The sequence below is a fragment of the Chelonoidis abingdonii genome, chromosome 3 (genome assembly GCF_003597395.2).
Source record: "Chelonoidis abingdonii isolate Lonesome George chromosome 3, CheloAbing_2.0, whole genome shotgun sequence".
In the NCBI taxonomy this organism is placed as follows: domain Eukaryota; kingdom Metazoa; phylum Chordata; order Testudines; family Testudinidae; genus Chelonoidis; species Chelonoidis abingdonii.
In genome coordinates, this window is record NC_133771.1 from 185,613,315 (window position 1) to 185,627,783 (window position 14,469).

At 42.5% G+C, this 14,469-nt stretch overlaps 1 protein-coding gene across 1 annotated transcript in view; it reads right to left on the reverse strand.

Moving 5' to 3' along the window:
- KCNK12 (potassium two pore domain channel subfamily K member 12) overlaps positions 1-11,086 on the reverse strand; it is a 56,282-nt gene extending 45,196 nt beyond the window's left edge. The window contains exon 1 of the mRNA XM_032771738.1: positions 10,442-11,086. Coding sequence (XP_032627629.1) covers positions 10,442-10,781 — 340 coding nt within the window. The 5' untranslated portion in view covers positions 10,782-11,086. The remainder of the gene's footprint in view (positions 1-10,441) is intronic.
- Between the last annotated feature and the right edge of the window lie 3,383 nt (positions 11,087-14,469).

Here is a 14,469-nt window from a genome sequence, read left to right on the forward strand (position 1 = left end):
CAAAAGTTCTCTTTTAAACCATGTCTTGTCCTTTTAGCCCATGTAAACATACTTAACTACTAAGTTACCATATTAAATATTGCACATTCTACATTAATATTAATGTACTTTAAACCATGTATTTGGCTGGCCCAGTGGCCTGTTAGTAACATTGTGCACTACCATGTGGGAGACCGAGGTTCAATTTCTTGTCCTAGTCTCAATTTCCAGACAGGCTGCATACACAGCAGCCCAGATTCTCAACTGTCCAGATTCCAATATGCCCTGGGCCTGGGCTCACCTGAGGCAGAGACCTCAAAGGTGCTGCTTGCAGCTGTCTGGTCCCACATCTGGGTCTATGCTGTTCCAGTCCTTAAAATAATCCAGAGCAGCCTCAGGCTGGCAATGGTCCCTGAGTGATGTTGTACCAGCTGGGGATCCCTGGAGCACAGCAGCATTCAGCCACACACTCTTATCGTCACACCTCTAATATGCCAGGTGGTATAGGAGCTATTTGTGTCAGTTCTACACAATCCAGGAATGCCCCTATGTCAGGGGAATGCCCAGCTAATTTGTTAAATTGGCTTTTCAGACCAGTACAAATCAGCCAGAGCAGGGACTCAGGATCTAGCCTAGTGCGAACAGTGGATAGGAAGAGGTGTAGTTTTGCATAATGAAAAGACATGGTTTATATATCTAATATGATTCATAATTCCTCAGATGAAATGATTTGTGCTGCTTATTTTGTGCACTTCATTTGTCTTGGACAATGGAATCAGGATAGTCAGTTTCAATTTCTGGTTCTCATGCATTAGCACAATCATGCAAAATTTGGGTTGCAAAGATTCTCTAAGCAAAACACTCACTGATTATTTTTTAAAAATTTTTGAAAGCATTATTGTTAAAAACATGCTGGCTTTTTTTCCTCTAAACTAAAACACTAAATTTAGGGCCAAAATTATTTTACCATCACCATTTAGAAAAGACCCTTCTAGTCACCTGTTAGATTATATTGATGGGCTCCAAGTGCAGTCTCTCTAGTGTTCGTTACCCCAGATGAATGCAAGCTATGACCATATGCTGGCAAAATTCCCACCCAAATGAGCAAACCCCTGTACATAACTAGACACACGAAGAAGAAAACATTGCTTGGAACTGTAAAACTAAATGGACCAGGTACTCAGGTAGTACAAATCATTGTAGCCCCTTTTAAATTCATGAGTCGCATCAATTGAGGATCTAGCCCTTTAATCTTTATTGGGAGCACCAGATTGATAAAACAGCTTCCATATGCCCACTTAGCACATTGGTAAAATCATCACATTATCAGATGTACCAGATCCTGCTACAACAGACCATCCTGAAGAAACAAAACTAAATTAAACACTGTCATGCCAGCTTCAAACTGCAGTTAGTCAGGTAGCATTGAAGGCAAGCAGTCTGACATTTCAACTCAGTGAGAAAAGCCTTGCTGCTGCTTCTGCCTTATTAAATGCATTTTGAAATTTATACATACATACTTTAATTTTGTTCTTACTCTACTCCAAGCCTAGGAGTATTTTCCTGAAAATTTCATCCTTTTGCAAGAAGATGTCAGTGCAAACCTCAGGTACTGTCTATAATTGGAGAGCTTTAGGAAAACATGATTTCAGTGATTTTCATCAAAACTACATTTTGGTTTGACTGTTGCTTTTCACCTTGTTCTTGATGGCTGTGGAACTATGTGAACATTCCTGGTCTCATCACACTAAAGTAGATAAATGATTTATTGTTGTAATTCACTGGAGCGAACATGAATTTAGAAAACATTTAAAGGAATTATTGCTGGATGTGTGCTATCGTTCAAAGATATCATGCAGAAAATTGATTTCCTCTTACTTAATTAAATACTTCAAACCAATGTTTCACAATAACCACTCCAGGAAATCTATACATAATATTGTTGTGTGAGGAGTGGGGAGAGGTGACGGCAGGATACAAGTCCATTTAGAACAACTGCTCTTTGGGACTGCTTATGTTGAAGCGCAGTTTATGCTGCAGTAAGTCTGCATCGGCATTATGAGTCCAGCACATTGCTGTGCAAAGGGCCAGTATAAGGACTGTCCTCAAGTCCCACTTACGCCCTCAAAACAGGGCAAAGTGGTATTTAAGTGATGCATGGATAGGTCGTGTGCCAGCCTTATGAACAGGGATGAATTGTGACCCTTGAGAATACGGCCCGATGTTCTTAAGGACATGCCAGACAAGTAGAGTGCAATTAGATTATGTTAGATAAGATAAATCCGACCACTTTTTCCTCCCTAAACTTTAGACAGTCTAAGTTGTTTCTAGAATTACTTGCCTATTTATTATACTCATAGCTCACTCCTGTGCAGCCCAACTCATTGGCTTCTGTATGGTGCAGTGCAATGTTTGAAAAGTTGCTCACTGAGCCACCAGATTGCCTCTTGGATGTTATTTGCTTTGATTCAGCACTTTCAACACTTCAAGCCCTAATTCTGGATTTCTTCAAAATTGTTTTTCTAATGCAATTTAACTTGAGATCCCTGTGTGCCTGATTCTTATTTATGCTAGCACCTCTTTATATGTTTCTGTAAGAGTAAAGGGGGCTATAGTATAAAAATGAGAACCAGGCACTGTGAATGGATAACGTTTTGAGAATTCAGTCATTTTACTCTGCTGAAACTTCTGCAGGGTGGTGAAACAGCTGCTGTTCTTATCCTCACAAAAGGTTCAAAGAGGAAGGTAGGTAGCTGGAGCTTTTGGCTTAAGCAGTAAGGAATATAAACTTGTCTTACAAGCTGAGGTTATTTACATTCAGTGGTGCTACCAAGGGTGATGAAAAATTATGTCAGGATAGTAAGATCTCCTTCCACCTGCCTATTTTCAGCTATGGGAGTGTGCATGACAGTGTAAAATGCCATGTAAAATCAGCTGCAATTTATGCATACACAAGCACAACACTTTGCTGTGAGAGGAATCTATGCAAAACTTCAGGACTGGACCAAACTTGTGAATCAAATTCAAGCATGGTACGGAGGGCTGGCACAAAGCCCTCTGCACCACTTATGCCTGCACAGGAGATGGAGAGCTCAGATATCCTGGCCACACAGCAGGGCCTCTCCACCTCCTTAATACAATAGAACAGGGACCCATACTCTCCTTGACATAGCCACTGCCAAGTGGTTGCCCAAACTGTAATAGCACCTCCAATGTCTCAACATGTTTTATAAAATAGGTAGGTATCATTTGTTCTGCTCATTTTTCAAATGGCAAATCTAAGGTACTGAAAGTTTAAGTTCACAAAATTTAGCATTGGAGCTGAGGTCAGAACTCCTGGCTCATAGACCTGTGATCAGAGCATGAGACAATAACTGCCTGCTAAGCAGAGCATTTTTTTGTTAGCATTCTGCAGGGGAATCCTATACCATGTCTGAAAGTAAATTAATCAGAGCCATGCTAGCTTTGCTCCAAAATGAAATATAGGAGAAATGTGTTCACAAGTGGGAAAGGACCAAAATCAACTGAGAAATAAATTCTGACACTTACCAGTAGACTAAGAACACATCACCTGACCATTTGTTTAAAGGGGTTTTTATTTTTTGTTTAAATTGCTGAAAAGAAAATCTCTCTGAAAGTTTAGTCTTAATGATTGAAGAAACCTTACAAACAGGCAGCAGACAATCAGAAATTAGAATGGAGAATTTTCTTATTTAGCTACTGAAAATTTAAATGACTATTAGGAAAAATAGATTCAATATTTGGTTATTCAATCATAAGTAGTAAGGAATGCTCTAAAACATTTTACTGACAGCAATCTGGGCATTCAGAGTAGGTCACCTGTGGGCCATTCGGGACAGTGCAGTAAGATTAGGCTTTTTAAAAGGGGGAAAGATGCAAAAGGAAATCTACAGGGCCACTCATGTACTTTTTACCTAAGGTTTGATTTTTGCCTTGTAGGCACAGTGCTTAGCAAGGGGCTGTGTAGAGCTGCAGAATTCTAAGGGAAGTATTGGGAGGCATTCTGCCTCAGGCAAGCAGAACCTGCAGGAGCTCCCAGGTGCACAGCTTCCTTTCGCTCACATGGCCAGTCAGCTCTGCTGGCAGATGCATAAGAGAGAGGAGAACAATGACATTGTGTCTCCCTTGGGGAGTGTGTAAGTCCCTCAATGCAGGGACTGTAATTCTGCTTGGCTTTTATGCAGGCCAAGCAAAGAGGAGGGCAGGGAAGAAGTTCCCTGCACACATTTCACACCGGGATAAAGGCCAGGCAGAATCTGGCCCTCATTAAGGAATGTCTGGTTGGCCCAAAATAAGTACACTGGAACATAAAGGAAGTTGTATATGTGAGCACTAAGGCTTCATTCTCCTGTTAGTTACCAGGGTCAGACTGTGACTGACCCATGTTTTCAATGGAGAAAGAGGGTGAAAGGAGTTTCTCCATGCCTGCATAAAGGCCAGGAACAGCTGTGCTCAGGAGATTCCCTCCCTATTCCCCTGGAGGCTAATGACACTTAAAGAGAGCAGAGATGGGCAGGGAGGAGGTGGGGCCATGGTGCCACCTCAGCATCCATTGCTAGATAGGTATGCAGGAGGTAATACATATCCCATAAAGGTGTGTAACAACATGGCTCCTTGTATGTGCCAGGCATCTCTAGGAAGCTTTGTGCCTACCTGATGCAGAATGCCTCTCAGTGCTCCCTCCAGAACAGTGTGACTCTACCCTGACCCTTGCGATGTGCTGGGCCTACAAGGCACAAATGAGCCCTTTTTGAGCCTGAGTCTGCCACGCTTTCTCACACTGAATAGCAGCTTACTCCACAAGTAATCCCACTGAAATCACTGGCCCTACCAAGCAATTAAGGGACTACTCAATAAAAGGATTGCCAATTTATTATCATTTAGGAAAAAAATAACTTAAGTCCCCGTTGGAAAGTTGTGTAACAGAACTGGATACTACTAGGTATAAAAAAGAAGTCAGATGGGATAAACTAGAGAAAGATGGAGCTGGACTGCTTACTCCCGTGTGCACTCATTTACCACCTGTGCAAAATACTGCCAATGAGTTTTACACTCACTCTGCATGAGTGTAATGAAGAGGGAACTCAAACCCTTTGTCTCAAGACATTGATGTACTTAAAAAAAATGCGCAAATGAAAAGGAAACACTTTAATAAACTTTAAGAGAATAGAATAGAGGAAAGTATTCACTTAGATGTTACATATTTGAAACCAGAATATATACTTCTGCTAAGGGATTTTTGTGTTTTTGTTTCTTTGCTACCATAAATGTAGGGAAAGAAAGATTGTGTTACAATACTGTATTGACTTTTCCATCTCACCTATAGAAGTAGCAGTCATTTAAAAAAGTTATGGTCTTGTAATGAGAAGATCTAATGTTTACTAGTATTTGAATGGCTGGATAATTAAATACACTTAATTTGAAAACACTAAATTATTTAATGCAAGACGGTTACAATACTAGTCAACATAGTTACATTCATCATTATGTCTCTATTATAGTGATCAGTTGCTTTATTGATAAAACACTTTCAGAATCAGAGGGGTAGCCGTGTTAGTCTGGATCTGTAAAAGCAGCAGAGAATCCTGTGGCACCTTATAGACTAACAGACGTTTAGGAGCGTGAGCTTTCGTGGATGAATACCCACTTCGTCAGACGAAAGCTCATGCTCCTAAACGTCTGTTAGTCTATAAGGTGCCACAGGATTCTCTGCTGCTTTTACACTTTCAGAATGTAATGAAAAGGTTTACATAATGTAATTGCAATAAAGACCTACAATTTTAAACAGAATTTGAAATATTTTATTTAAATTCAACAGTATTATCACAATTTGGCTACTGTCACCAAATTAAAAACTTGATAGGCTCCCTTCAAACAAAATCAGTGAGGAATCATTTTCTATAGTAAAATGAAGAGTATCAGCTATTTTGGATAGTCATGACATGGATATATTTAATTTGAATTGTCTACATAACAATTTTGATGGTGCTATTTTAGGATGATAAACCTTCCATCAAATCATTGCTCTAACTTGCTATTAGATATAGCTAATACCAATTAAATGTGGTCAAGGTCATACTGAAAATGTAGACCATTATGAAACTAGCAGGCATGTGGCTTTAAATGCATTTTTTAACTTTATTTGCACACACTGAGCTTCACATTCTGTTTTTAACTGCTGATGAAGGTTGCGTGAACATTTAAGTTGCTTGACTGACAGTCTGTTTATTGTTTAACACTTTTATTGGACTTCTAAAGAAATGTAACAAATATTTATCAATCTGAATCTCCCTACAGCAAAGCAGACAACAAATATCTCCACGTGTACAATTAGTACTATTAGCCTATTTACACTAAAGAAGAATAGTGTATTTGAATAATGTATTTTCCACAATGGTTCCAGGGTAATTTGTTGGCCAATTTCAAAAATAATTCTGTAATATAATTATACACATAATAAATGTGCTATATTTAGTACAAAGTCACATATGGTGAAGAACATATCAAACTATCAGTTAAAATGTTTAAAATAGATTCTCAGGTCATGAGATCTTCAGAAGTATGTGTTGAAACATCAAGGACTAGATTCACAAGGGGGACTAAAGTCTAAGTCCAACATGTAGGCACCACTGGAATTCACAAAACCACTAGTCAGCTGCCACCTAACCTTGCAGACATCTAAAGTCCCAATGTGCCAAAATTTCCATCAGTGGGCATGTGGACAACCATTAAAGTCCTGACACCACTGAGCTCTTGGTGCCTGACTCATGCCTAGGCTCTGAAGGGATTCACAAACTTGGCATTTTCCTACTTGTCTTATCTGCCGGTGCCAGGCCTGATCTGGCACACATGCTCAGAGCTTGCCTAACCTGGACAAAAGAAAGGAGGAGGAGGTGATTGTATGACTGTATCCAATAGCCCTGAGGTTAGGGCACACCACTATGAGGTAGGAAATCCAGGTTCACATCCCTGATTTAGAGTAGGAACTTGAACCCATGTATCTCATCTCTCAGGTAAGCACTGCAACACCTGGGCTTTTGAGTATAAAAGAAGGTGGTTTATTTTCATTCCCTTGTGAGAATGAGGCTGACCTGGGTTAGGCACTTAACTCCAGGAGGATTCACAGCTATGAATCCCAAACAGTGATAGGCATCTCTCTTGGGCCTGGAGTGAAGCGTTTAACTCTGGGAGAGGTTGGGGTTTAGTCTCCTTAGCATTTCCTACTATCTAATTTAGGCAGCTCTGTGCTCAGCATGCTGGCGTTTGTGAACCCCTTTCTTAGACTCATAAACTCATAGACTCGTAGGTCAGAAGGGACCAATATGATCATCTAGTCTGACCTCCTGCACAAAGCAGGCCACAGAGCCCTACCCATACACTTTTATAACAACCCCTCTCCCATCCGAACATTCCCTCACAGGGACCATTGAGCGTTTATCTGCTGAATATCCAAGATCAATTGCCCAAATTAACTATCGCATCATATATCCGCCTCCATATACTTATCAAACTAGTCTTAAACCAGATGAAGTCTTGTTTCCACCACTACTTCCCTCGGAAGGCGGTTCCAAACTTCACTCCCTAATGCTTAGAAACCTTCTCTAATTTCAGTCTCAAACTTCTAATATCCAGTTTGTACCCATTGTCCTTTGTGCTACATTAGTATAAAGCTTAATACCTTCTCCCTCCCTTAACGACCCTGATATATTTTAAAGAGCAAGCATATCCCCCCGCAGCCTTTCTTTTGGCCAGGCTAAACAAGCCAAGCTCTTTGAGTCTCCTTTCATAAGGCAGGTTTTCCATTCCTCGGATCATCCTAGTAGCCCGTCTCTGAACCTGTTCCAGTTTGAATTCATGCCTGTAATGGGGTGTGCTCTCCACATTGGCCCTGACAGAGTTGAATTAGGCCATGTGGATAGCACTAATTAGGAGGCAGCTCACCTGTGAGAACAGGCAGGGCTTCTATAAAGCCAGGAGGCTGGCAGCAGCAGGGAGGAAGCTGGCAGTCTTTTTCCTTGAGTTAAGGTCCTATTGGGTTCTGGGAAGTGGGCAGGCACAAGCCTGCCCATTGCTGAAGGACCCTCCCCCGGCCTTAGAGGAGGATCCATAAGGTCCAGGAACTCAAATAATTACAGGGAACAATGAAAAATGTAGCAAGGGCAGGTGTGAAGGTCAAAAGGTCAAACAAATGGAACCTGAATCAGACACAAGCAGAGAACCCTGGACAGCTCCCACTGCTCCTCGAAGGTGTCAAGGGAGCCAGCAGATGCAGCTCAGAGGAACTTTGGCTGGATACATGAGCGAAGGCAGGATCGGAAATAGGCCCCACAGTTGCAGGAAACCACTCAGCCAGCCTCCTGTCCCTGGTTTTATATATGGCTACTTTGGCCAGCACTAGGAGGAGGTTGACAAGGAGGTCCCATGATCCCTGAGTTAAGGTAGAAGGAAGGGAAGATAGAAACCCCTGAGAAAAGGTATAGGAACCTAGAAGAAGGGTTTATCTAATAGGCCTAAAAGAGAGGGATCTGACTAGGAAGGCTGGAGAATGAAAAGCTTAGAGAGACACGGTATGAAGTAGTCCAGGGTGAGAGCAGTAAAGTAGATGTAGCCGCAGAACTTAACAGCTTGCTGTAGGGCCCTGGACTGGACCCCAAAGTAGAGGGCAGGCCTGGGTTCCCCTGCCATCCACTGTTGAGTGGTATTGCTAGAGGCAATGAAGGGAAAGACTGCCTGAGCCACTGCAGGAATGATGTAGTCAGGGTGGTAGGCATGAGGACTGCCTGACACTGCTGGTGCAGAAGGACTTTGAAAGACTCCCCTGGAAGGAGAAATCACAGTGTGACATGGCTGGAGGCCCAAGTCATGAAGCAGCTGTAGCATGACCCCATGAGCAGGAGGAGACCTTCAATGAGGAATGAGATGAAAGGGGGCACTGAACTGGGTAGAGCTAATCCCCAGAATCACCAGAGTAAGTGCCATCCAGGTGTGAGCAGAGCACCCCATGACAGTGCCAACTGTCTATATGCATCGTATAGGAAGCCTGGGTCCCTAACCTGGGGCTCTGAATTCCACTAGGAAGCAAGGCACCTAAAAATTAGGTGTTGAAATGCTGTTGAGTGCAATGCCTAAGACCCCCTTGCGAACTTCCCCACAAATGAACATAAAAACCTTTCCATGTATTCAGTCTACATTGCGTTGCTATGAAAAAGCATTGCAGTGGGGACAGGCACAGAGTGAGTAAAAATCCCATCAATTTAGAATAAAATAAAGGGATTGAGAACTCTCCAAAAGCTTAAAAATCACAGATCCCTTCAAACTGGTAGTATTTGCTTTACAATCTAAAACAAAATTATTGATCTCTACTGTTGACTTCAAACAGAAAGGAAACTAAAGAGAAAATATATTTGATTATAATATTGATTTCTGGTGGGGAGGGTGGTGAAGGAAATATACAGCAAGCACAAATATGCTAAGGGACAGATTCTGCAACCTGTTGTCCATGGACCTCTGCGGGTCTGCAGCCTGTCTAAGATTTCCAGAGATTTACATCTGAAATGTTTGTAGGGGTCTGCAAATGAAAAAAGGCTGGAAAACCACTGGAATAGATTGTTACTATGCAGTTAGTCCTGTTGATTTCAACAGACCTACTACCAGAGTAAGGTATTATTCAGGGTAAGTATGCGTGGCAGAAAATAGTCTTAAATTACAAGTGGTAATGAAGACATTCTATTTACAAAAAAATTAGCCATGTACAAAGTAAAACAGCATGAAGTATGAAATTGGTGATTAATTTCTTCACTAGTACTGTACAAGATTTGGGATGTGATCAGTAACGTGTGATGGAAAGATGAATGCAGTCCTATAGGTGGCATCCTCACTTTTAAACCACTCACTAACTCCAGTTGCTATAGCAACCTGATACAGCTTTTTAAGGGGAGATTTTAACGTCATTTCAAAACTTTAATCACCATAGCAACACAATTTAGCTCGTTGAAGCATAATTGTATTTTTGTTACGAATTTTTAATGTGTGTATCTTACTCCACTTGTATGTCTTTCCCTTTGGAAAAGACAAAAAGCATCACATCACAAAGGAAAGATGGAGCGTAACCATCCTGGGTTCACTACTTCACCATTATTCAAAATACAACAAAAACAGAAGGGTGAGTGTAGGGACGAATTTAAAACATTTCAAAGTAACTTTTACAACCTATTGTTTATAATGGGAACTGTACTATTTTAACACACGGTGCATTAGCGTTCCTTCCTTCCTGCTATTCAGTTCCACCAGTCGGGCCCCTTTGAAGCAAAAAGGTTTCCACTAGAAAGAACAAATTTCAAAATTCACGATGGATACATAGACGGATGAGATGAAGAAAGCTGACTCGTTATTTTTAGGAAGTCAGTGTATTGCAGATTGCGTGTGAGAGAGAGACACTTACCTATAGTTGACACTACTGTCCCCACAAAATAGAAAGCCCCAGTGAAGTCCCATCGTGGTCTTAGTGCATCTGCCCGGATGCCCGCGGCCATGGCTGCTTCATAACTCCGCAGGAAGTCCCTTAGCTCAGGCATACTGATGTTGAATATTTTGCTGAAGTTTTGGAGGGTCCTGCTCCAGCGACGCTGAGTCTCGACTTCGGACGGCCTCTCGAGGGCTGAGAACACTGTAGCTCCAGCTGCCAGGTAAACTGCGATCAGGACGGCTAAGAGGAGGAATCTGCCATTGTCCTTGTTGAAATGGGACAAGCAGCAGCATCCCTGCGAACTCCTGCTAGACATCACCCGAATTTCAGCATCCCCGACCCGGCGGACAGTGACACTGACATTGGGCTACTGTTAAATTTATGGAATCCCGAGGAAAATTTGTAGCTGGTTCATTGCAGGTGCTTCTTTTCTGAGTCATACTTGGCAAGAGCCAGCGGGGAGCCCTGAACTGCCATGCTGATTTCAGGGGCTGAAGCTGCAGTAGAATACAACTAGCCTGAAGCCCAGAGGGTCCTGTGGACAAGCCCCACCTTGGCTTTAGCTTTCCTTGCCGCCACGTCTGGAGTTCCTTTTTCCTTTGAGCTCTCCACTGAGCTCTGAGCTGCAGTGGCCCTTGGTTTCTGGGAAACGGCTTTGCTCCGCAGCCCCATCCCCCCTGTGGCCATATTCCTTGTATCCAGCCTGCCACTCTCTGACAGACACGGTCTGTCTGGCGTTCTCTTTTGGGGAAAGTTACTGATTTCAGGAGCGCTGATTTTTGGTAGACAGGGTGAATGGAGTCCAATGTTCTCTCATTCCAATTAACAACTGGTTGGTCATGATGTATTCCATGCAGTAGCTGGTGTTCGCCAAATACTACTACCTACATCACGCTGTCTTACGGTTTTATTTGCAAAGCTCCCACCAGACGTATCCCTGCCTGTTCACCTTCTTCTGGGGAATGTGCCCGGGTAACAGATCCCTTAAATTCCGCATGTAAAAAGTATCCACTATGAGTCCATATACAAATCGCTGGATCATGGTTATAGGCATTTATCAGTATCCACTGAGACCAGTATCCCCTGAGACCTGTGGCGGTGGTTAGGGATCAGCGGCGTTTAAAGCAATCTGGATTCTGTCGGAGCTCAGGGTTTTCTGTCGGGAGTCTGGCTTTCAGCTTCGTCGTTCCATCATGCACACTGGTCCTCTGCATTTGCTCTGATTTTTTTTGCTTTCATTTCTTTGGGTGAAAATGCAATCACACCTTCCTGCAGACCGTAACTACTCTGGGTTACAACATATCTACATTCAAACGTGCCTCTCCGCTCACGAAAAGGGATCAACGAGTTTTTGAGTACAGAATCCAAACGATGTAAGGCTTGTTCTGTAACAGGGCACTGCATGTATCCCCAAGTTACTTCCTCTGCGCGCACTGCTGTGTACTTTAAACTGGATGGCTCCTTGCAAAAACGCATCCGTAGCCCGCCATGCAATTTCCCACAGAGGCGGATTTCAATCGGGATACGCGCCTAGCGTGACTTTTACTTTTTTGTCTCACTTGTTCTAGGAGTCCCCTATTGGACTCGATTTCTGCCTCCACCTGAAGTCAGCGTAAAAGCCTTTGCGTTAAAATTCATTGTAAATCACAGTATTCAGCCAACCAGTGCCCGGCCCCTCACCCCAAAGTCCCTGAACTAACCACATCCAACGGCACTTTTCACTCCGGCTAAGTGCACTGAGCCCCGGAAGATGCGGTGTTAGTTATTTACAGCGTCTCAAGGAGCCCTGGGGCTGTATATTTCACAGACAGTCGGGGCGCTCCTTGAGAGCAGGCAAAGGAAGCTCGCGAGCTTCCCTGCATCAGCACCCTGGGGAGAGCAGAGCGGCTGCTTTTTCCTAGCGTTGCCGCCGTCACCTCTCGCTGAGCTGTGGGGCTGTGGCGGCTCAAACATACACGCTTTGGCTTGGGGCTAATGCCGCCTATGTTCTCCTCTCTTGTGGCCAGACTGTTCTGAGGCAGATCCACCGACACATCTGATCCGGGGAGGGTGGAAAATGGTGGCTCTGCCTGCCCGCCAGCCGAGGGGCGTGCGCTGTTTGTTATCTGGGATCCGAGAGGCGTCTCTGTCAGTGCTGCAGGTGTTTGGGGGATTGCCCTGTGAGCCACACTGGACCTAGTCCCAAGAAGCCCCAGAAAGGAGGAGATGCAAAACACCTCAGGGAGGAAGAGCCAGTGCTTTCAATGATGCGAAATGTCCAGGTTTCTTCTGTTATTTAACTTCCTGATATATAGTGTCCCCATCCACTGCATTTAGCTGCCTACAAAGCAGAACAGTAAGTCTGGGGACTGTTCAGTTGAACAAATAAACAAAATAATTTAAATGATGTGATTTTGTTTATAAAACTATGTACATGTTACAAATTTTAAGTCAAATTATTTCTTAGATTTATTTGAGAAAATATTTTAATTTATCACAAGAAAGGTTCTTTTTGAAGAGTCTGCTAATATTTTAATGGTTAATTAATTAGATGAACATTTCATTCACTTCATGCAAATTAATGTTTGTGATCAATCTACATTTCCTGGAGTATGCTAGGTTAAACCCAAGAAAATGATACATCACTTAGTTTGTGGATATCATCTTTGAGATCAAGACTTTCCCAAAGCTGGTGGATTCTTTCCCTGCTAATTTGTTCACAACAATATTTATATCCTCTTGATCCATTAAGTCCCACTAGATGCTAGAGTCGCTTGGTGAGTCATTTGCTGGGGCAAGGAGTGGATAGGAAATTTTAATGAGTGTGTTGCAAAAGGCACAGAGTAATAGATCCCATTTAGTCCCAGTCCTGCAAACACATAGGCAAAGGAATAACTGTACAGATAAATCACATGTATTTATTTATCCTGGGATTATTCATATGCATAAATGTTTGCAGGAGCTGGGCCTAAATGTGGAATAGGGACCAATTCACAGAGGTATCAATCTTTTCTGGGAGCATTTTTGCTTTCTGTTTTTGTTCTATTTTGCTTTTTTCATTTGGGGGAGTGTACTGTTTACTAGGTAGCAAACATAAAGTACCTTCATGACCTTGCAGATGAGTGATTATGGTGTCTGATCCTTTACCAGGATGCTTACATGTTATTTATGCATAGGTAACTGCTATAAGTTCTTATCTGAGATCTGAGTGTTTTTGCTTTGCTCTAAGGTTCCATATCACGTGTGCAATTATCCTCTCTTTACACAGATCTGGAACACACATAAAATGTGAGACTTTGCTTACTCCACAGTAGAGACATTCGTTCTCAAGAGAGGTATAATATATTTTGATGTCTTCACAATGGTAAGAAATATATTTAAATGTCTTCAGAGCACACAGGCCAGACTCTCTGTCTGCGAAGCTCAGCTGTTACAGTCCCCTATGCCACCTCTTCCCTTCCAAGCCAAAATTTAATAGCACTTAAAAAACCCAACATTAATTTAACACACAGTTACAAATATTTGTAACAAACCTAATAACTTAACTTACAAACAGTGTTCAGTTAGGCTTTGAAGTGCCCTGCCCTGTCACTTGGCTCTGTGTCAGAAAGTGGTAGTTCCATTTGTTATGGTTGTTCCATGTTGTGGCTCTGTTGTCTCAACCTGCTCTGGTTGTTGCCCATCTGAGACCCTTTTGGGAAAAGTGGCAGACTCAGCACCTCTTATCTCCCTCCCTTCTGTGATTTGGATAAGCTGTCACCTATTCCTGCAGGGTATATGTCCATCTGGGATGACAACCTCATGCAGCCTCTTCTGACACCACTGCTGTTTGCGAGCATTGTTTCCCATCATACAGATGCGGAACATAATTTTCATGAAGTTGTGGCAGCTCCTTGGATCCCAAATCATACTGAGTTTTTTGTTTTTGTTTTTGTTTATCAGGCCCTTTAGACAGCTGCAAGTCCCCACTGACTCTGACATCAGTGTCTGACGGTGCAGATATTTTTGTTGTCTATCAAATAAAA